This window comes from Natrix helvetica, assembly GCF_964273705.1.
Source record: "Natrix helvetica genome assembly, chromosome: 2".
Taxonomy (NCBI): Eukaryota; Metazoa; Chordata; class Lepidosauria; order Squamata; family Natricidae; genus Natrix; species Natrix helvetica.
In genome coordinates, this window is record NC_138552.1 from 236102155 (window position 1) to 236127043 (window position 24889).

Genomic DNA, 24889 nt, shown 5'->3' on the forward strand with positions numbered 1-24889 from the left:
AATTCTCTGTGTGTCTGTTTCCAAGTCAGCCTTAACTGATTTCAAGAACACTTGATGCATACCCACGCACGTAAGATTACAGCCTTAGTTCTACTAAAAGAAACTAAGTGGCTATAAAATGTATATCTAAAATAACAGTAAACACTGGGAGGTTGGAAGAGCCTCCCAATAACAGAGAAGTAGCACTCTACCAGAGCAAACGAAACAATTCCTATAACCAGCAGCAAGGTAATTAAAAAGTAATCAGTGCCACTGATTACTGAAGGCATTTTTTTGACAGCAGGATTCTTGCTCTTAGGTCCTTCCAAGTCACTCTGAAGTTGGAGCCCAGAGAGCAGGCGAGGAAAATGGAGTTAATCTGTGCTCTCCCTCTAGCTGAGCAATCAGAGTGTAAACATTTATTAAATCACTACCTTGTTCCAAACTACTACAGACTGTAAAACAACAAACATCCTCTTACTCTCTACTCCGCATGCAAAATAAATATAATAAACTACTCTCTGCCCAGTCTGGGTTTCTGTAGATTTATCTGGGTGTGTGTGTGTGTAGTTGTGTGTGTGTGTGTGTGTGTGTAGTTGTGTGTGTGTGGGGGGGAAGGGAACATTTTGTATAAAGCTGTCAAAGCACCATCCCTGTGTTACATTTAAAGCCTTTTGCTACCTGTGGTGGTAAAAGATACGCTAACATTTTTGGCAAGCTGATGCTTTTGCCAGTAGCTATAATCATTCAAGTTGCTTTGGCAGCTACAGTGGAGGAAGGGATGATACTTGTCATGGGAAATTCAGAAGTACAGAGCATAACACTGAGGAGAAGAACCATGTTTATTGCGCTGATAATTGTACTGCATTGAATGTTAGACGCCTGATTTATAAAAAAAGAGGGAGCCTGCACAATGACTCCCTTTTTACAACCCTTTAGTCCCTTAATAAGGGGTACAGCCGGGGCTGGATAGAAAAGCAAATTTTTTATAGAAATTGAGGAAGGAAATCCTTGGGATTCGATTTTCTGGAAACTTTTGAAGGAGCTAAGCAGGGCCTTTTCCCTGTACCTGCTGAGGAAGCCCATTGTTATTGGGATGGGTCTTGAGGTAACACATAAATGGGTGTTTTTTAGTATACAATGCTATGTTGCAACTCCTTTATTAGGCTGCCCTTGGCTGCCCTTTGAGCCAGTGAGCAGGCTGCTGTTCTTTGGTTTAGATGGGATTGCAGAGGGTCAATTTGGGTCTGACTGGATTAGACAAAGAGAGGAGTTGAGTTTCATCCTGATCACGTCCAAAACACAGTGAGGAGAAAAAGTGCAGCCTCCATTTTGTTTGTTAGATTTCTTTTTTTTTTCACTACATGTCCAAAATGTATACAGTAGACATGTATCTCTAGAAACAGGTACAAGCAATTCTTGTTATTTGCAGATTCTGTATTTGCAAATTCACTTGTTTGTTAAAATGGATTTGTACCTGCAAAATCAATACCCATGGTGCTTTTTTGGTTATTTGCAGAAATGCAGAACAGCAAAACATTTCAGTTGACAGATGCATACATCGTCAGGTGGTTTTAAACTCACTAATTCAATATTTCTGGTGACCTAATACAACATAACTACAACGAATAATGAAAAATGACTATGTCAGGAACAGGGTATTGATGGTTGCCTTATAACAACAACAGCAGCAGCGACAAAAAAATATTTTCCCCACACAAGCAGTTGCTTAACAATTCCAGGTGCTTGGCAGCAATTAGTTCCTGCTGGAAGAGAGGAGAGAATCGGGCATAATCCATTTTAACTTCTCACTGTTTCTCTTGCTTTAGTTACAGTCCTGGGCACTGGGGGAATGTTGCAAGAATCTGCATAGAGCCAAAATTGCTCAGCTCTTGCCAGGTGTATTTTAAAATGAAGTCAGCAATGTTGCTATATAAATCTGTAAAACCATCAAGCCACCTGGTCCCTTTTAAGGACCCATAGCAGAATACTATCAGTTGGAGCTGGGGGTGGAGAGGCAGGATGACAGAAGGATTCTTATTACGACTTATCTGAGCCCAGAGCTACTATATGACATTCCTTTCTCTTTGGTTGTTCTGGTATATTTCTTGGAGTAGAATTTATCAGTCTAGCAGCCAAACACTAATGACTGACTAAAGAATTAATTTCAGAGAGGCGCAAATACCCACATGTGTATTTGTGTAGGATAGTTACGTTTTTTTCTCATACGATATTTTTGTAAGATATAAGCTTTAAAAACAAACAACTAAATGAGTCTGGCTGGGATGAACTTTCTTAGGGACAGATTCTAGAACAATGATATCATGACTGAAAAAGCTTTGTATCTCATGCTACAAAATGGAGAATCTTTGGCTTATGGGCCTATACAGGGCGACACATTTCTTGCAATGATTAAAAACTTGAGAGTTTTTAGCTTAGCAGATTTTTAGGCCTTTCATGCTGCCGTACTATGATGACTCTGATTTCTGTGGGTTGATGAATGGGGGAATAGATCTTCAAATAAGTTTTCAAGATGTTGAACAATAGCTACATGATGAAAATGAAAAAAGGACACACATATCATTGGTTTAACAAAGTGAACCAGGAAAATAAGATGATATCAACAAACAGTACACAAACAACCAGTTTTTCACAAAAAATATTATACAATATAATGTGTGTTTTTAGTCATGGTACAATTTTAGAGGCAAATGAAATAACTAGGTACATTTAGTCTCCAGAAGAGATGACTGAAAGGACATATGATAGTAATCTTTAAATAGCAGAAGGTTTGTTTCATAGAACTTACAATCCCAAAGAGCAGGACCAGAACCAGAACCTATGGGTTAAATTTAAAAGTAAATATGCTCAGGTTAGATGCAAGAAGGAGCCAGTGAAACAGACCGCCGCATAGGTAGGGAAGTCACTTTGCTAGAGGTCTTCCAAAAGAGCCTGGATAAACATCCTCCAGAGAAATACTGAACTGAAGAGGGGGGAAGCTTAGATAACTTCTACTACCTCTTCCAACTCTCTCATTCTAAATTTTTATGTAAAAGTGGTAAGCACTGATTCAATGAGGCACAATCATCCATCTGTTATAGTATCTACTTCTTTGTAGATAATTATTTGTGAGATACGTGACAAGAGAATTGCAAAACAATTTGTTCCCTCAGCAATACTTTAATATAGTCAGTAATTGTTATATAAAAGAAAGCATGAATGAGGAAAGGTGTGAGGTGGCAATTTTGTCTCCTCAGTAAGCAGAAGGAGCCCCCCCCCTCTCTCACACACACCCTAGAGAATTTAGTGCATCTTTGCAATGTACGTTTGATCATGTTATTGGCTCCTGGAAGCAAAGGCCCAGCGCACACAATCCCCTTTCCTATTATTGTTGAGAGTTTTTCAGAATTAAGGTGCCGCCAGATCACTCCGGTGCTTGTCACGCAAACCCCAGGAGAGACAGGCCAGCAAAATCTCTTCCTCACGCCACCGGCATCTCAAGACTCCTTAGAAAACATGGTTGCTATGCAGCCTTGTTTGTTCACGGTAGGTGACACTGTTTGCTGCCCTGCATGTGTAACCTGCAAGTGCAAGCTTATTAACCTAGTGCTGAAGAGGCTTGGTGTTATGTGGGAGAGACCCACAGCTTTTGAAAGCTGCCGAGGAAGGACAAAATTTTTAAGGGGAAAGGAAAGCACTTGCACCCACCTTCTGAGGCTCTGCCACACACAGCACATTTGTTCAGGATCCTGACATAAAAGACTAGAGCAGGTGAGTGACAAGAACTGACTTCACTGCTATTTGAGGGATCAGCCCTTTCCTCTAAGGCTGTTTACTCTGCCACAAGCAGACAGCCTGTAGAACCTGTCATGCAGCCCCTAAGCTATTTGGCATTTATTTTTTAATTACGGGATAAATGCTGTTCCAGATCTGGTATAAGGCTTCCCAGGCTAATCAAACCATCCAAAGAGAGGAGTAGCTATTTCTGGAAAACTGAAAAAAAAAGGCCCCCCATGAGATACTTATAAGGAGTACTTTAAGAGTGTAATGTAGGACTGAAACTGAGGAGGAGGGGACAAGTTCGATGAAATAGCTGGAAATTTGTAATGGCCTCTGTGAAAAAGAGTGACAAGATAGTAGATCAGAGGGTAGAAAATAATCTCAGAGTAATTTACCAGCCATCCAATAGTTTTATCTTTTTGTAAATGGTGAAGTGGAAGACTGGAGGGAAAATCCATCGGGTGGAAACGTAGATGTGGGCTTGTCCAATGTGGCTGAGAATTATGGAAGCTGAAGTCCATAACCATCCCAAAACAGACGTATAGCATCCAGGATGCTGGCGAACCTTCATTTAATATTCCTAAGTTATATTAGGCAGTGTTTGTTTGTTCTTGTCTTAATGTAATGCACAAATTTACCAACAGTGGATTAATATTATGCATGAGTTACTTTGGTATGATCAATAAACCAAATCTGTTAAAATATGCCCAGTTGCTTTCCTCAAACGTGTGAAAAGTAGAAACCTAACAACTCTCTTGAAAGCTAGTTCCTGAAGATACCTTGCATTACAGATGATTCATGGCATTTTTTCCTCTGGAAAGGGAGAGAATATAGGAGTCTCCAGCCCATGGTACCAAAATTCCTAATAAAAAGTAGATAAGCTCAAATTCCTTTCTATTCGAATTCAAGCAATCTAAAATTTAAACAAACAAGGATAATTTGAAGTATATTGCTTTGGACTATGAAGCTCTACCAAAAACCACATAAGTTTCCTTTTTTTGTTAGAAATTTGAATAATGTTTGATGACTGTGTCACTAAAATAATAACTTTGCAATTTCTGATAGTCCAATAATATGGATCAATGTTTTTGGTTTTTTACTGGGGAGTTTGAAAAACTTGGTGTAGATGCCATTCATCTTATGTTGTTTGTTGCACTTTGGCAATGTAAACACACGATGTTTTCTGCTTCTGCAAAAGATTCAAGTCTCTTATTGTGTCTAAACCTGGGAATGGTTTCTCTAAATTCATGTCTAATCTCACACATTCTTAAATCCTTCAAGCTTTTTCTCAAAGTCTCTTGCTTTCCATACTTTACTGCAGTATTTATCAACTTTAGCAACTTTGAGACATGAGGGCTTCAAAGTCCAAAGTTTCCCTGCCAAATGACTTGCTGAGAATTCTTTGAATTGAATTCAAGATATCTTAAAGTAGCCAAAGTTGATAAACATGGCTTTATTGTACCTGATGCTTTGAGAAATTCTAAGTGCATGAAGGAACTCCACACTATTCTACTTCCCATCTATCTCTGCTTCCTATGCTATTTCTCTCTCTTGAATGTTAGAGTCTAGGTTTCTCTGGAAATCCTTGTTGTGTCAGTGCTGCATAAGTATAACAAGTGAATTGAATGAAAGCGGAATAGTGAAGTATTATTCTGTGCATCTTGCGGTGTCCCTTGTAGTAAATCCCAGGCCCTCTTTGGAAAAACTGATTTGACCCATAGATACAGGCTGCAAGATCTGGGAGGCAACACTTGTTCTTTCCTTCTGGAAATTCCTGAGAAAGTTTTTAAATTTCTGGCCATTCTCCTGCCATTGACAAGAGAGCTCCAAGATTTTCAGCTCCCCATGGGGTATGAAGCAGGCACTCCCACTACACATTATTAGGCATGTTTGCTGGTACTCTTACTCCCTCTGGATTATTGCCTTGCTGCTTGCTACTACCACGCAGATCAGTGCCTCAGCTCTGATGCTAGAAACTACTTGGGAGGGTGGAGAGGGGAAGATAACAACCTTTTCTGGCCCAGAATCTCTTGTCCCCAAGTACAAAAAGCCAATAATAAGCAGAAGTGGGCAAAAAACAACAACACTACTGATCTTCTGTTTGATGGCAGGGGAAGCAACAAAATATCTGAGCAATTTAAGATTGGCAAAAAATTTAATCAACTAATCAATCTATCTTTCATGAATAGTGTGAGTCTGGTTAGCTGTTTCTAAGCACTTGACCATTCTGTAATGATCTGGCTTCACAAAATGTGTGAAAATCGGAAGTTATAGACTTGAGAGATGTTGAAATCATTCTTGGCTCACTCACTTAATAAGTGTGACACACTCACACTTCCCTGATAAAAGACCAACTAAAATTTTCTCAGGCAATCCTTTTTTCTTTCTTGTAGTCTAGTTAAACTGAAGTGGCAGAGCTGTGCTTTAGAGTTTGGCTATACATATTTTAGAGTTAGTAGAACATAATCATTCAATAATTCTTCCAGGATACCTGAATAGACTGTGTCAAGTCTTACTTCTGAATTGTAAAAGAGATCCATAAGCTTGACTCTTGTACTCCTTTGACCCAAAAGCTGCATTATTACTTTTGTCTGCACATTTATAGGTTATGCCAAGACGTTGGAACAGGTTTTCCCTGTCCTGGTTATGGAAAAATTAAGCAAAATAAATAAAAAGACTTCTGATTCATGTTAATCTAAATCTCCGTGTTAAGAAATATTGGGGAAAAAACTTGCTTTGGGTGTCATTTGGATTAGTCCTAATATATATACATTACTCAATGTGGGTTTCATTTTTTCTTCTTCCTTTTAATGTAAAATATCTATATATTCATTTTGCATAATATATTTATCTTTTATTAGTAAATGGGAGGAGCAGAGAATGATGCATGCTGCCTTCAGATCCTACAAAGACTGCTGTTATGTCCTTGTCCCTCTGAATGCCAACAGTACCTCTTCCTGTTCGAACTTGGCTTTCTTATAACATTAGAAGCAGACAATTTGCATTTTAGGAGAGCCAAGATCAGTGGGTTGCTTCTGTAGAATCATAGACCATTATTTTTCCAGAACACATACTGTTTCAAAATGATCAACTGTTTCTTTCTGTTTCTTTCTTGAGTGTTCTATCTCCACATCTTTCCTTTTTACCTGTACTCATTCCCTTCCTTTAGATTAAAAAAAGTTTTACATTCCAATGTGTTATAAGTTAACCCTAAAGCAGTCACTCTGTTTGGTAAATGGAATGGCTATATTGATTAATATGGCTTGGCCAACATTCTGGCTAGTATTATGCTGATTTAACATTTAGTTTAGCAGCAGCATTACACAAGATATGAGATGGTGCCTACTCATAGGACTTAACTAGCTGGAAAGGTATGAAATTTTATTTCAGTTTCCCCCCCCCTTTTTTTTTCCTTATCTTTTCAGTGAGTTCACAGCTATTTCAGACTGTTCATATCTGCAAAGCAAAGTTAGTAGACAGATGGACTCTTTAGCTATTAAGCAGCAAGCAGCTGTCCCCCTATTATTTTCTGGGATTATAGTCTCTATGTCCAAAATTGAAATCTTATTCTCCCATGTACAATGCAAGAACATTCAGTATAAAATAATCAGGAGAGATTAAATGTTGAAATCAGAGATCTCGCTGCAATTTTCATTGTTAGTGAAATATATTTTTAGGTGAACTCTACTTAGCCCATTGCAGAAATTATGTAATGAACATGGATTTATGAGGCATAGAAAGTGAGGTTTCAGCTTGTGGAGTCATGCATAAAGGAATAGGTAGGAAAGTCAAATAATAAAGGTAATATACAAATGGCCCAATTTTTGCAATGAAAAGGTAATTACGTGGGGACTCGATTTTTGCCCTTCCTTCTGAGTCCATTCTAGAGAGGCAACTGAAAACGTCTCAGAGACATATTAAAGAAGGGGTGTCCAAACTTGGGAACTTTAAAACTTGTGGACTTCAACTCCCAGAATTTCCCAGCCAGCATGGCTGGTTGCGGAATTCTGGGAGTTGAAGTCCACAAGTCTTAAAGTTCTCACGTTTGGACACCCCTGTATTAAAGCATGCTGTGGTTCCTCAAGTAAATGGCAGGCTGAATGCCAGCAGGTCTATGCCCCAGCATTGATAGACAAAGTGAGGCAATCAGGCTCAGGAGCTTTTTGTGCTCACCTTGATTGTACAGTTTAGCTGAGAACAAAAAGTTCTTCACTCACGCAGATGTCAAAATGCAAAGCACTAAGAGCTCGCTGCTTTCAGTGTTTCAATGGTAAATTCAAGTATGAAAGGTTTCCCAGCCAGACTTAAAATGTAAGTATTTCTTCACGCTTTAATGGTCGAATGTCTCCCTTTTTCTTTACTCAAAATCTATAATTATTTTGCACCAGTTTTAATTGTTTTAGAACTGTTTGCCACGCAGGGTTACTTGGTTGAGATGGATAGCAATAGAAATTAAATATGGTAAATAAAAATAAAATATAATATGTAACTATACTAGCCTACACTTGAGCTAGTTCCCTATTTACTGGTATGCCTGGCTCAGCTTTGAGGAAATATATTAAATACATAGCCAATACAATGGGAGCGGCTTTAAAGAAAACAGAAAGTGAATAGAGAGATCTGATATTCAGCATATGATGGGCCTGTATTTGTGGTGAACATACCTGTATATCATCACTAAATACTGAAATAATAAGAAAGAATGTATATGTTTGAACCAATCCTCTTTCTCACAAAGACAAAAAGGCCCAACTCATATAGACTGATTTAATTTTGAAATGGGCAGTGAGAGGAAATGGAAGTTGTTCACATCAATGATAAGATTCTTCATGATAAGATTCTGATCTAAAAGTCATTGAAGTGAAAAGAAGCATATCATTGACTGCACGGTCCCTAAGAAGAATGAATGAGAATAGACTCTCTGTCCTTGCCTCTTTGTTTAACTGTGAGAGCTTGTTGCACAATCCATCAGCCACCTTTCAGAAATCCATGTGTCTTGGCCACAGTGCTAATGGAGACAGTAACAATATGTACTCTGGAAACATTGGGCAAGGTGTTTAAACAATTTGCAACGTCCTAAAGTTGCCACTCCATAGACGTGTCAAATTACAGCCAGAGTTTGGATTCAAAACCACTCAGTCTCTCCCCACCCTTATTCAAATTCATGCTTCTGCTTATAATGTGTCTCCAGAATAGCTACTCTGAGATTAACTTGCTTTATGTAATGTCTTAGTGTAGCTACCCTCTTAAAGAACCGTTTGCTCTGGGTGCTCTGAGAGAATTAAGAATATAAACAAGGTTACAATTTCCTTTATGGGAAAGCTTTGAATAAGTAACATTACTGATTCTGCTGTACTTTAGTGCTAATATAAAATTTTAGATATAATGGATTTTTGTGGCTGAGTTTGCATTTTTAATAATTCTGTGCTTTGATTTTTTTTTAAAAAAAGAGAATGATAAGTCATGAAAACTCTAGCTGGGCATTTCAAAAGGTAGTTGCAATTATACACAATTATATACAACTTGAAAAGAGGGTTGTGCTGAGTAACTTTGCTTCCAATATTGGGTGTGTTGCAGTGGTGTGATTCAATTTTTTTTTACTAACACTTCTGTGGGTGTGGCTTGGTGGGCATGGTGTGGCTTGGTGGGTGTGACTTGGTGGATGTGGCAGGGGAAGGATATTATAAAATCTCCATTCCCTCCCCAGTCCAGGGAAAGGTTATTGCAAAATCCCCATTTCCCCCGATCAGCTGGTATTTAAGAGGCAGAGGATAGATGGGGGTGAGGCCAGTCAGAGGTGGTATTTTCTGGTTCTCCGAACTACTCAAAATTTCCGCTACTGGTTCTCCAGAACTGGTCAGAACCTGCTGAATACCACCTCTGGCGTATTGCATTTTAGTCTCCCATTCACCCTGCTCCTGGTAGCTCTGCATGCTTCAAGCTCTTACCATGAAGGAGGTATTTACATTTTACCAAAATCTATTCTCCTATATTGTACATTCTTTTAAATGAGTTCTGGGCTCTTTTTGTTTCCAAAGAATATATCTTTTCCCTTTTCTGGGTGAGGGTCATTCAGGAATGTCTCTTTCTCTCTTTGTTTTCTTTTTCTCCAGGCTGAACGTATCATATACACTCATGAATAAGTCAAAACTTATAAGGGCCAAAATATATAATAAGGTCTGCCTTATCAATGGATGGGATTATCTGCAAGTATGTATGGTAACCATTTTCAAAAGTATCCTTATATCATGTACATACTTGTACATAAATCCATCTGTGGATAAGCTGACCCTGGAATTTTTAATCAAAATACTAAAAAAAAAAAAAAAACCCAAGCCCCCAAACCAAACAAAAGCAACCTGCCCCCCCCCAATAATCCATGAATTACCCATGGATAAACCAATTGTGTTTATCTGAGGATGGGCTTATATGTGAAGATATATGCTGTATAGATTTAATTCTCACCTTCTCTTAAACATCTTCAGCATTTTTTGGTGAATCCAGTGTCAAGCGCTGGGGAAATCAGGAGATTCATGCAGTTCAAATGAGTATAAAGATTTATTGCAAGCTTAAGCTCTCTATAATAATCTGACCAACTAACAGCCAAGGGAAATGAGCAGGAGATAAGAGAGGCATTCAAGGTGGATGGAGTTAGATCTCTTGCAGGCACGCAGGGACTCATGCTTTATGATGCATTTGATCCTTCCCTTGGGGCTCAGTCTGGTCATATCCTACATCTAGTTCCCAACATGGACATCTCCTTTTGTACTTAAAGGTTTTCTGTGCTACTTGAATCTTTACATTAACATTTAATCAATCAATCAATCAATCAATCAATCAATCATTCAATCAATCAATCAATCAAAAAGCATGCTGCAAAACACAGGTGCTAGTTCTAGAATTACCTTTATTTTAGGGTTATGAGGCCCTAAAAAGTTTCATAACCTTCTTTAAAGAAAAAAAAAGCGAGCCACTTACAGACAAATGATTTGCTCGGAGGTGTGACCATTACCTTTGAGACTAAAGACGAGAGATATGGGAACTTTGATCATTTAGAAACTTTTCATTGCCGAAGGTTCCTTTATAAAATGTGCAGGTTTTTTTTTAGCATGAAACATTCAATTTGTCTTGGCATTTGACACTTAATCTTATTTAATCCTTCATATGATCAAATGTGGTGATTCACAGAGCAGAGTGCTAAAGAGAAGAAATCTTGCATAGGGAAAGTGCCTAAGCAATGGCTGTCAGTTGATAAATGGAGAAATAAATTATATCCAAATTCATAGTTAATTGGCTGACTTCACATTGAGGCATACATAGAAGCACTCTCAATATTTCATTTTTATTGAAAGAATGAATCAATACTTATTGTTCCATCCCCGGCTCCTATTCTATTGTCATGGTTTAAGCAAGCATGAAGCACTCAATTTGTCTTTCCAGATTTTGTCTTTATAAGCCAATCCCCTTGCAATGATTGATCAGGTTGATTTGTTGTGGAAATATCTCTTCTTTTTACTGTGGAATTAAGACACTTCTTATAATAATCAAGCTTGTCCATCATTGAAATATTCGTTACAGGCTCTTTCCATCTATACTCTAATATACAAAGAATTTATTCTCTTTAAGCAAAAGCTGCATATGGATCACTTTCACAGGGGATATTTGGCATTTATTCTGAAATCACCACATGTTACTTTTGCCATGTGACTGTTTTGGGTTCTCCAAGATTCTTCCACCTATCTATTTTCTTGCCTTTTTTTATAAAATGGAAGAGCCACACAACTACAAATAAACATGAATTAATTTAAGTTGCATTCAAGTCAAGTCAATGCTGATTTTTGATGATTTCTTGGGCATTTAATGATGTTTCTTTCCTACCAATTGCCAATTAGTTTGGTGGCAATTTTTAGTGGGTTCTTCTGTATTAGGAGTTTCATAACCTAAATGCAAATCTGGGACTCAGATCAGGCAAACTCGTTATAGTAAATCTGACTGGGGAGAAAGAATGGAATAATAGTGTAATCTTGTTATGAATCAACCACTTTCTTGCTGCTCTTACCTATTCCAAAAGAAAGCATGATTTCTATCTGGGTCATTAGACAGAGTGAATTATTGGTTTAAGTGAAAGATGCTGGAGAATGATGGCAATAGCACCCAGGTAGCACCCTCATTTTGAGGGCAGAACCATGTATTTTTCAGGCACTTTGTCTAATATTCCCCAAGCTATTTTGCTGCCCTCAGTTGCAAAAGCATGTTCTCCCCAGACAAGAGTCGGTAATAGAACTTAACTACTTATCTGTGGGATGAATGGTAAAAGCATCTCCTTGTTTGCTTCAGACAGAAAAATGTCTTGGAGTAGTCTTGATGTGTGCAATATTGTGTACTAATAAATTTTATGGATCATGAATCATGGACCTTTGCCTTACTACCTACTTTCAATATACTAATAAATCAGAGGAACACCCATGGGATCACTGCTCTGAGGACTCGTAGCAGAAACTATAATACAGCATGTAGAAACTGTAGCCGTCTCACACATACAATCAAAAGTACAGATTGATATGATGAAACAACACCTTAACAAAATAGGAACAACTAAAGGTAAAGGCAACTGAAACAAATAACGTCATCTTCAAAGGAATACAATTCACAAGAGAAGAAGAAAGCAAAACATTGACCTTCCTGGATATCTTCATCAACGTAAGTAAGGGCTGTTTAGTAAAGTTTATTGTCAAACCACCCACACTAATCAAGTGCTCCACTACCAAAGTAACAGCCCAACGCCCCACATGAGAGGCTATCTAAGAACACTTTTTAGATCAGCACAAGCCCACAATAGCAACCCTGAACATCAGGAAAAGGAAATAGATCACCTCTACAACATCTTCCAACAAAATGGATACCCAGGTAACTTTATCAAAAAGTACCTGACCACTCAACCCATTAAAATATAACTCACACAAGCTATGAAAAAGGATAACAATTCCATACATTAAAAACATCTCAGAAACAATTAACAAATTATTACAATCATCACCATAGTACACAAACCAACTAAAACTTTCCAAAACATCTTAAGTAAACCAAAGATCCAGTAGCCCCAAAAGGAAAAAACAAAACAAGACTTATCTATAATCTACAGGCCTGTAATAGCCACTATGTAGGACAGATAGAAGACTAGCAGAGGACATCCATGAGCATCAACTAGTAGCCAAGAGACATCATGAAAACTCCTCAATTGTATAGTACAGAGACAGACTTCACCATACTTCAAACCGAGCATCCTACACCAAGTAACATTTAAGTCCAAAATGCTAGAAAATTCCTGGAAGCCTGGCACTCATACAAAGAAGCCATCAAGGGGCACATGAAGATAAATACATCCATTCAAGTGAGACAGTCAAAAAGCTAAAAAAGGAAACAAAAAACCAAAACATTTCTTCACCAGCAACCAATACTCAGATAAGCAGAGATAAACACTGTTGTGCTCCACCAGGCGTGGCCAGCAGATGGCGTTGGGAGAAATGCCTTTGATTGGTTCAGGCGTGCCTGCCAAACAACGGGAGAAAAGCAAGCCACCCATTGGTTCCCTGTCTGACAGCAAAATGTATAAATAGCTGTCAGACGAATTAGTATTGTTCGTTCCAGTCAGTTCTTTCTCTGTTAATAAAAAGTTAGTTGGACCTTCATCTCCTCAGTTATTGAGGACGGGCGAAACGGACCCCCACCAAGTACCGCCCATGGCTACTGCTGCAATTTTCTGTCCATTCCGCCCTGAGGCTGAGGCATGGGACGCATTCCTTGAACGCTTCGAATGTTTCCTTTTAGCCCATGACCTCACCAGTCTACTGCGGCAACTGGGGCAAAAAGGGCCACTTGGCATCCGTCTGCCGGTCTAACCCTACCGGCCAGCACGCTCCTGAGCGGCCTGCATTTCCCCCCTGCCCGCCTGCTACTCCATCCACTCACCAGCAAAACAGCCTATCCATGGGGGACTCCGAAGATGCCTGCCCTGAATGGATCGTTGACTCCGCCTCTTCTTCTGTGGAAGGTCGGGGTAAGCTGCATTTCCGCATCTACCTTGAAGGCCATCCCTGCTCTATGGAACTGGACACGGGATCGGCCAGAACCATTATGTCCTGGGACACCTTACACTCCCTGCTGCCCCGACTATGCCGGCACCAGCTAGCGCCCGCAAATTGCCACCTCAGAGACTATCAGGAGAACCCCATACCATTGTTTGGCTGCGGCCATTTCCTTATCCGCTATGGCACATTCCAAGCTTGATTGTCCCTCCTTAGTCGTCAAAACTCCCTTAGCTTCCTTGCTAGGTCTCAATTGGTTTAGGGCTCTGGGTCTTTCTATTTCTGGCATTCACTCTACTAATTGTTCCTTTCCTTCCGGGGATGACCTTACCACCGTCCACTCTGAATTTGAAGATGCCTTTGACTCTTCATTAGGCCGCTATACTGGTACTCCCATCTCCTTAAATCTGGACCCCACAGTGGCCCCAATCCGTCTTAAAGCCAGGCGGTTGCCCCTCACTTTGAAAGCTAAGGTCGACTCTGAGCTTGACAAGCTCATTGCCCAAGGCATATTAGAACCCGTCGACTTCTCCCCGTGGGAAACCCCTATAGTGGTTCCTTTAAAGTCCGATGGATCTATTAGGATCTGCGCAGACTTTAAATCCACTGTGAAAAAGGCGTTGCAATCCCACCCTTACCCTGTGCCCATAGTGCAACATGTGTTGCACTCCTTGGGCCAGGGCAGGATTTTTGCTAAATTAGACCTCGCGCAGGCTTACCAGCAGCTGCCTGTCAACGACACCAGTGCGACTGCACAAACTATTGTTACTCACCGTGGGGCTTTTAAATGCCGCCGGTTGCAGTTCGGCATTAGTGTGGCCCCAGGAATTTTCCAAGGTCTCATGGAGCGCTTGCTCCATGGCATTCCTGGGGTCACCCCTTATTTTGACGATGTCCTGATCGCTGCCAATGACTGGTCTGGACTCACCAAAACGCTGCGGGCTGTCTTGCTGTGTTTCTGCACAGCCGGTCTGCACTTAAAAAAATCAAAATGCCAGCTGGGTGTTCCTGCCATTACCTTTCTGGGTTTCCTAATCGACCAGCATGGCATTCACCCTTCACCTTCTAAAGTGGACGCTATTCTATCCGCGCCCACCCCAACTAATAAAGTTGAGTTACAAGCCTTCTTAGGTCTCCTCAACTTTTATTCCTCTTTTATCCCCCATAAGGCCTCTCTTGCTGAGCCTCTCCACCGGCTGCTGGACAGCTCCACTCCATGGGCCTGGACAAGCCACGAGGCGCACGTGTTTGCAGCTCCTTAACTGCTTCCCCTGTACTGGCTCAATACGATGATCGTTTCCCTCTCATCCTTGCCTGTGACACTTCCCCCTTCGGAGTCGGGGCCATCCTCAGTCACTCCTACCCTGACGGCTCAGAGGCCCCGATTGCGTTTTACTCCTGCACCTTATCCAAAACTGAGCGCAACTACAGCAGTTGGATAAGGAAGCGCAGGAGTGAAATGCTTTCATCACTACTTGTACGGCCGCCCCTTCTCTCTGGTGACCTATCACAAGCCCCTCCTAGGTATTCTTGCAGGTGACTGCCCTACCCCACCATACTCTCCCCCAGAATGTCTCGCTGGGCAGAGTTCCTAGCTTCTTACACCTACTCCCTGATACATAAACCGGGCTGCCATATGGGTCATGCGGATGCATTAAGCCGCTGCCCCCTGCCCATTGACGTCTCTGATCCTGCCCCCACTAACTCCCTCTGCCTCATTGACGAATTGCACCTGCCCATTCCTCATCGGACATATCTCAATTCTTCCTTAACTGACCCAGTTCTCTCCTACGTCATCAACGCTGTCCGCAGGGGCTGGCCTTCCACTTCCAGAGAGCCCCAATTCCTTTCCTACTTCCACCGCCGTATGGAACTGTCAGTCCTTCAGGGCTGCCTTCTGTGGGGCAATCGTATCGTAATCCCTGCCTCCCTCCGTCATGCTGTACTTACCCGCCTCCACGAAGGGCACCCAGGCATAGTGACGATGAAAAGTCTAGGCCGTGGCTATATCTCGTGGCCCTCCATGGATGCGGACATCGCTGACTGGGTGCAACGCTGCATGCCATGCCAAGCCGTACAGCTGGCGCCTCCCACCGCGCCTTCCAGGGACTGGGAATGGCCCATGGCCCCTTGGAGTCGCATCCACGTCAACTTCATGGGTCCTATGGCCGGTCTCACCTTCCTCCTTGTTGTCGACGCCTGGTCTAAATGGGTCAAGCTTTTCAACATGAAAAGCACTACATCGGGGGCCACCATTCAAGTCCTAGACTCCCCTTTCACAACCCAAGGGCTCCCTGACCTGCTCGTCTCTGACAATGGCCCCCAGTTTACCTCTGCAGAGTTCCAGCACTATTTGGCAGAGCTGGGCATTCGCCATGCCACGGTTGCTCCCTTCCATCCAGGGGGAACAGTTTGGCTGAACGCGCTGTCCATTCAGCCAAAGAGGCCCTCAGCTATATGGCTCCTCTTCCCTGGTCTACTAGACTAACCACCTACCTTAGATCGCAACACACCAAACCGTGCCCTCTTACAGGGAAGAGTCCTGCTGAATTGTTAATGGGCTGGTGACTCCGCACTACCTTAGACCGTCTTCACCCCTTCTACAATTCATCCTCTTTCCATACTCCTAATCCCCCTAGGGCCTTTCTGGTGGGGGAGGGGGTTTTTGCACGGAATTTTGCAGGTGACCCCAAATGGTTACCCAGTCACGTTGCCGAAATAACAGGGCCCTGTTCTTACAGGGTCCTTCTCGACGATGGGAGACATTGGCGGCAGCATGTAGACCAAATACGTCGGCGAACAACGGAGAGGCCCATGAACAGACTAACCGCTTCAGAACAAACAGTCCCTACCAACGCCGCCTGCCGGCCAGACAATCACAAAGGCACTAGCTCCGAGTCTGCAATACCCGTATGTTCTCGCTGGCTGCCTTACCTTTGAAAGCTGGCGCCCTGCTTGGGGCTGGACCATCAGCGCGGGCCTTGCTGCCAATTCGTCAGAACAATGGGTCCGGCACTCCTCCTCCTACGGCGATGGCTCCACCTCTGGAAAGAAGATCCCAGCACGTGTGCAGATGTCCGGCATACCTCTGGGACTACGCATGCGCCATCCAGTGGAAAGGGGTGTTGCGTTCCACCAGGCGTGGCCAGCAGATGGCATTGGGAGAAATGCCTCTGATTGGTTCAGGCACGTCTGCCGAACAGTGGGAGAAAGCAAGCCACCCATTGGTTCCCCATCTGACAGCAAAATGTATAAATAGCTGTCAGACGAGTTAGTGTTGTTCGTTCCACTCAGTTCTTTCTCTGTTAATAAAAAGTTAGTTGGACCTTCGTCTCCTCAGTTATTGATGCCTCAGGTTCTAACAAACACCAGGCGCAGTGGTTAGAACACAGTATTGCAGGCCACTTCTGTTGACTGCTTGCAGCCAGCAGTTTAGCAGTTCGATTCTCACTGGTTCAAGGTTGACTCAGCCTTCCATACTGCTGAGGTCAGTAAAATGAGGACCCAGATTGTTGGGGATAATGTGCTGACTCTGAAAGCCACTTAGAGAGGGTTGTAAAGCACTGTGAAGTGATATATAAGTATAAGTGCTGTTTCTATTAATATCAGAACAACAATCAAGCAGTAAACAATGCTCCAATCAAAGAACAACCAACTCAGAGAAACAAAAAATTAAAAAAACAACCTAATCAAGGAACTACAGTACCAAGAACACACCTACCAACACTGATAGGGAAAACTACATCCTGCATATAAATAGAGAGCAACACCCACTGCTAGCATTGATGATGCTACCTAGTTCGGTAATGAAATATCTGCAAGGAAACAATCAAATTCAGAGAGGACCCCACAAATTTGATTTTTTCTGAAAATGGAGATAAATTGACCTAATTTGCATTGCCAATAGAAAGCCGATGATTGTGACCTAGTGATGTTGTGGACTTTGGATTTTTGGGAAATTCTTGATGCAATGGTTTTTAACTGAAAACTTTGTAAGAAGGTGCATTAAAGTAATATTTATTTGCAGATTTTATATCCCTTATGTCAACAACTATGAATATTATATTCAGTTAAAAATAAATATGAAGCATATAACACCAAATAATAGGTACTAAGCATAAAACCATTAAAAAATACGGAAGGGAAAGAAAAAACTGGATTCATACATTAATCTTTAACACAGTAGTTAAGAAATATGGTGTCTCCTGAATGACAAGGAAGAAGAGCCACTCCAGAAAAGGCCTATTTGTCTTTAATGGTCAGATGGCTAGGTAAATGCAGTATGGCCTCTTCGGTTGATCTTAGTGACCATCTGCTTCTATGGGAAGAAAGGCCATCTACAGTTTCTTATGGTTCCAGATTGCATCAGGCAGTATAAGTCAAAAGCAAAAACTTTGACTCAATTACTAATAGCCATAATCTAAAACTAATCTGCTGGTGTCCCATTCAACACATTGACTCTTATGTTCTGCTCAGTTGCAACCTCAGGCAAAGAGCAAAGGTGACTCCACCTAGAGTACACTAGAGTAACCCAACACCCAATGTGAGGTTACCAGTGCATGTACCTTTGTAGCTATTCCTATTGTCATATCTGCTGCACGGTACCAATTGAAGATGTTATTTTTGTCTTAGTCCTTTATGAACATTTATGAATTTAGGAGTACCACAAATTACAAGTCTGCTCTTTTTGAAGTTTTACATACTCCACCATCATCAGACTTCTCAGCCAAGAGCAGGCAACCGAAAGAGCTTCTGATTTATCAGGTTCCACAAGGCAAGATAAAATGTCTTCATTGCAAGCAACCCATCCAACCTTCAGTTTTACATCCACATCTACTTACCACAGAATTCCATATCCTACCACCACCAGAGAACTATTGTCATCCATAGTAAAGACTAACTTCCTATTCTGTATTTGCAACTTGATTAATAGTTCATATGACCATTTCACTCAAGATGGCAATTGCATGATTTTTAAATAGAAAGATTCTTTTTGTGTAGGATTTTTTAAATGTATAAAGCAGTTCTCAGTTCTTTATTTTATTTATTTATCTGTCGTAAATTTATGCACTATTTTCTATTAAAATATTTAATGGTGGCAACAGTTTATGGCTAAATCAAAATAGTTGACAGCAACAATTTATGTGTTCAAAAATTTCTCTGGCAGGTGAGAATGTAATAGATATAAAGATGATGCCATACATTGTGATGTTTATACTGTCCTTTCGTGCAGAAACTGAGATATTCTGGGAAAGAAGCAACAACTGTTCTGGGTCCAGAAAAATGGAGTAGAAGTTGCAGCTCTTAGCTGTGCAGGTATCTCAGACTCTTCGAGGTGCATGACAACACATGATTTTATGGCAGGTAAAGACCAACCTACCTACTTTCCTTCCTTCCTTCCTTCCTTCCTTCCTTCCTTCCTTCCTTCCTTCCTTCCTTCCTTCCTTTTGTAAATTCTCAGAGTGAAAGTCTGCTTACACATTGCATTTCCCTGCTCCCTCCCTGAAAATTCTGTCCCGAGTGGAGTCAACCTGAGGCAAAGCAAGGAATATGCATGATTGAAGGATTAGCAAATGATGGTTCTATTTTCTCCCTTCTATTATTCATTTTATTTTATTTTATAGGAAAGTACCAAGCTCAAGTTGCAATATATTGTGGCAGCATTCCCAAACTAAAATCTGGATGCAAGTCATCTAGAGGTGGAAGCATTGATTCTACTTTGCAGCTCCATGGAAATCGATGGATGACCACAGATGAAGGTGAGGACACTGCCCTGGGCATGATTGACAGCCTAGATATGGGTGCAGTTGGTGGACCCCAATAAATAGGAAATGAGACTTAAGCTGATTTTCTCTAACGTCCAGTAGAACTGTGTATGATTTTTATTGACCAATTTGTTTGTATGTTCATACATATTTCAGTGACTTTTATGTAGACACATATCTCCAAGATACTACATCTTGAGCAGTAATCTTGGGATTAGCTAAGGCCAGAAGATAGCTATTATCAATATAATATGGGTGAAATCTTATGGGAACTTGCAAGTATTGAGATAATTTGAAAGAAGAATATATTAGACCGGCAGGAGAAGCAAAAATAGTCAGCCTTTCATAGTGGTGCTGCAAATTTAAGTCTAGCTCATGGAAAACCTATCAGAAGCAGTTCAACAATATGCTGCATAATTCTGATCTGCTCTCAAACCAGGAACATATTACAAACATAAAGAACATTGAATTTTATATAGAGATATTGGCATCATGTTATTGCTGTTTTGATTTCTAGGTAGTATTCATTTTATCCCATTCAATACTCTTGCAAATTCTTTTTGCCCCATCCCTGCACGATAAGCTAATTTTTTTCCAGAACATTTTATTACTGTATGCAGAATTTTGCAGGAGGAAGAGAAGCCACATCTTACTTTGCATCTGATTGGCTGACTATCCTTGCATCTGATGTACTTAATCAACCTCCTGACTTCCTAATTCTCTGGAGTCCCAAAAGTTCTTTTTCAGGAGGCAACTGGACTTTCTTGTTTTTTTCTTTGAAGACATTTTGCTTCTCATCCAAGAAGCTTCTTCAGCTGTGACAGGATAGTGGGGAACTGAAGGATTTATATTCCTTGCAGACAGCTGGTCATTTGCATCCTTTCAGAAGGCGTTAAAGCACTTGGAGGTTTCTCTTGTGTCCTCAGGGTCACCTGAGAAGTGCTCCTGGTTTCTGCAGTCTGCAATTTTTCTCTGGAAATCCATTCCTACTCCCACACCATTCAAGTGTGTTCATCCCAAATTGTCTAGCTAAAAGTCTGTAAAGGAAGGATTTATATTCCTTGCAGACAGCTGGTCATTTGCAGTCCTTCCATTCCCCACTACCTTGCCAGAGCTGAAGAAGGTTTTTGGATGAGAAGCGAAACATCTTCAAAGAAAAAACAAGAAAGTCCAGTTGTCTCCTGAAAAAGCAGCTTTGACCTGGATGACTGAGAATCTTTGCAGACTTTTAGTTCTCTGGAGAAGTAAAATTTAGTCTGAATAACTAAGCTGCTCTGCTTAAATTGCTCCACAGCCTCAGTTTTAAAAACACAATCATGTTTATGGGGAAGCAAAGGAGAACCTCCAGATGTTTCTTCCCTGGAGAGCTGGGACAGTAGAAATGGCCTCCAGAAGAATACAGACAGCACAATCATGAATGGCTCTTCACAGACACCTAATGCCCAGCCAAAGTACAGTCTCAGTGAATTGGAGATAAACAGTGCAGCCATGGAGACTGCTCAAATCAAGGATAAGCTCAAAAAAAGAAGAATGTCCGAAGGCCTACTGGCATCAAAAAAAGGTATGATGAATTCTGGTAAGAAAACATTATCTGTAACCTTTATATATAATTGCTATAAATCAAGTATAGCTTTCAGCCTTGTTTGGATAAGTTGTCATTATTCTAATTTTATGGCTGGAGGCTGTGCCAGAATAACGTACCCAGTGAAACCATAATTCTTGAATCATTGGCTCCGTGGTCTAAAGCTCAGTTAAGCTACATCATTAGAGAGAAGAAATACAGAGTAATTAAAAATCTGTCATTACTACATACAATGATCAATCACTCTGGAAACACATATCTGCAAGGCAACTGGACTAAAATGATGAAGTATTTATTTAAAGCTTAAAGAACGGTGTGGGTTAACATGTGCTGTGTAGTGCAGGCTTCTTCTCCAATAGTCTAGTAGGTGATGCCATAAGCATGCTGACTTCATTATGCTGGTCTGTGATTGCAATAAAGATTTGATTTGATTTGATTTACTGACCTCAATATGAAAGCAACTGAGAACCATTTTGCACACCGACTATTTTCAAACCAATCTGAAGGCTCCTTCAACTGAAATGAGAATAATGCTTGCCAAAGCCATGCAGAACATAGAATCACCAATTTGGGCTCTTTCTTGCATGTTGCTCATATGCCCAGCCATGTTTGAGTTTGTTGTATACGCCTGATGCAGTTTTTTTAAAAAAGGTCCAGTTTACTGGATCCTTTTTCATTTTTTAAGGTATAGCGCACCATTGTGTGCGGTGGTGGCCAGATGGTGGAGCTTTCACCTCACAATCAGGAGGCTGTGATTTCAATCCTAAGCAGATATTTCTCTTGCTGGGCACGATGAGAATATATCTGTTGAATATAATTCTGCATTGGCAACAGGAAGAGCATCTGGCCAGTAAACACTCAGCTCCAATCATTTGCCCAGACTCCACCCCGCAAGAGATTATGGGGTCATTAAATGAAGATGATGATACCATTAGATCTTGTGTCTTTGAATTAATTGCGAAAGGTAATGATCTTTCATTCCACTTTTCCATTAGGAGAAAGGCCCAGTTGCTACTGATTCAGAAATAGGATATAGCTTTTTCTTGGATTCATTTCTGGACGCTCATGATTATTGTAGGGGTTGGATTAACCTGGCACCAGAGGTGGTATTCAGCAGGTTGTGACAGTTCTGGAGAACCGGTAGTGGAAATTTTGAGTAGTTTGGAGAACCGGTAAATACCACCTCTGACTGGCCCCGCCTCCATCTATTCTCTGCCTCCCAAGTCCCAGCTGATCGGGAGGGAATGGAGATTTTGCAGTAATCTTCCCCTGCCAGGCCCATGAAGCCACACCCATCCATCAAGCCATACCACATCATGACCACCAAGCCACGCCCACAGAACCGGTGGTTAAAATGTTTGAATCCCACCCCTGCCTGTCACCTTGATCTCTGTATGCATAAAGATAACTGCAGGATAAGAATGCTCCATACTCATATTCAGGGCATTTCCTGGTGTTGAAAATAACCCACTGTAGGACAAACGTGATCTGGAAAACAAATGATAATTCCTTATGCCATCAGCTTGGGGCTGCTGAGGGACACTGCCTTGAAGTTTGACATTAGTCTGCAAATATTCCCACAGCCATTTTTTTAAATCTTCTGTATTTGCAGGCTTGCTGGACAAAGCTATGCCCAAGGAACCTGACCTGAAACCAGCCATTTCCAGATCTGCTTCTCAAAGACTCCTGGTCTCTTCCAAGCCTATGCCTCCTATTCAGAGCATACCGGACACCCCAGAGACCAACAGAGCTCAAGAAACAGAGCAACAAGCTAGAGAGAATGCTTCGGGCTCTTTACAGGTGAAGGGGTTAATCCAGAATTAACATCCACCCAGCAGGTATAAAATAGATGTGTTTAAGAGATGGAAGCTTGAGCAGGGGGTTGGACTAGAAACAGGTTCCCAACTGGAGGTGCGAGACGATATTCCAGGATGTGCAAAAACTTGGGTTTAGAAGTTTCAAAGTTATAGTGCATGTGCATAATTCAAACCAGGTATTTACTTTTGTAAGGGGTGCGAGAATATATCAGAAGCGTTCTAGGGGTGCGGGGTATAGAAAAGGTTGGGAACTCCTGGACTAGCGGTCCAAGGTCTGTTCCAACTCTGTTATTCAGTTTTTAAAATAGCTTCCTTTACATTATACATCTGCTATTAAAAATGAGGATTTGAATGTGTGGGATATATAAATTCAAGGTGCATTGTTCCGAAAATAGCAAAAAATGTATATTCAACAGGAAAAAAAATAAGCAGGTTCCAGTGAGATTAAAAATTAGGTAAAATTAATCATAGAAGGGCAGTTGAGACCAACGGTCAGCAACTGGTGGTCCGTGGACCACTGGTGGTCCATGAGAAAATTTTGGTGGTGTGCAGAAAAATTGTTTGCATTTTTTATATTGCACCAAATCAGGGGCCCTCAAACTACGATCTGCATGCAATGAATGTTTGTGTTGCTGTAGAGAGTCTCCCCCCTTGGGGCCTTTTTGCGTGGTTCAGGAGGGGGAGAAATTCCAACTTGGGTCTGCTTCAGCCTGCTGGTGCGGGGCTTTGGGTGAAGGCTGGAGGAAAGTTCCCCTGGTGGTGAAGAGCTGGAGGGCCTTGTTCCAGTGGGATCATGGCCTGGAACTGGATGACGATCTCAGTCTCCTGAGCCTCCAGGCACCAGTACCTGGCCTTATACTCCTGCAGGTCTTCCCTCTGCTTGGAAAGTGAGGTGCTTCTGCTGAGTCTCCTTCTGGGGTAGAATTTAAACTAAGCCAGCTGTTTTGCCAACTCTTTCTCATAGTGGCTGCTTAGCTCAACAACTGCTTCCTGTTGGGGTCCTAAGGACCCTGGGCAGCAGGTGAGGATGTCTGGGAGGGGAGGGGCAAGTAGAGGCTGATGAGGCGCCCCTTGATGTGACTGACATCAAGTTGGCCATGCCCACCCAGTCACATGACCACCTAGCCACGCCCACCCAGCCGATTATTAGGCAGATCATATTAGTGGTCTGCGGGATTTAAAATTATGAATTTAATGGTCCCTGAGGTCTGAAAGGTTGGTGACCCCGAGTTTAGACCACTGAGTTGAAATAACTTTTAAAGGGAATCTTACCATCTCTACCAGTACTTGCATAAACAAATAAACTGTTCTTATCCTCAGGAAGGCTTATTATTTTACCTAGCACTGAACTAGTCTTGTTTCATGTAATGGAAATCCATTAATCTTATAGAGCTAACAGCCACTGCAGCCCCATAACTCTTCATTAGGACCATGCTTTGACCTCCTGATAACCCAAGCCAAGCAGTCCTTGCTTAACTCCATTTCATTTAGCATTAAATCCTTGTAGAATATGGGTAGTAGTGTTATGGTTCTATTTTTCTTGGCTCTATAATACCAAAATGACCTCTTGTTAATATGAAACAAAAATAAGCTACCCCTGCTTGCTTTTGTGTCAAATGAAAGACCTTAGCAGGCCACTGAGGACTGGCCTATAGATTGAGAGCATGCAATGTAGGAACAGGCAAAATAAACTTACATCTAAGAATTGTGGATTCTCATTGCAAATTATTGTTTCAAGAGAAGGCACAGTTCAACTTTGCCCTACAACTTCCATCATTCCCAGCTTGCTAACTCATTGAGAGGTGGATACCAGTTTCAGGAGGTTGATGTAGCCATTGAGAATATCAGAGTAATATTCCTGGGGACTTTTGGGTTGGCAGT

The 24889-nt window shown here is 41.3% G+C and overlaps 1 protein-coding gene across 1 annotated transcript in view; it reads left to right on the plus strand.

Annotated features, from left to right (window-relative positions):
• The first annotated feature begins 3612 nt into the window (after positions 1-3612).
• Positions 3613-24889, plus strand: part of TOGARAM2 (TOG array regulator of axonemal microtubules 2) — a 63473-nt gene continuing 42196 nt past the window's right edge. The window contains 6 exon segments of the mRNA XM_081945555.1: positions 3613-3750; positions 19078-19208; positions 19469-19603; positions 20904-21170; positions 22804-22989; positions 22992-23029. Of these exon segments, the coding sequence (XP_081801681.1) occupies positions 19184-19208; positions 19469-19603; positions 20904-21170; positions 22804-22989; positions 22992-23029 (651 nt within the window). The 5' untranslated portion in view covers positions 3613-3750; positions 19078-19183.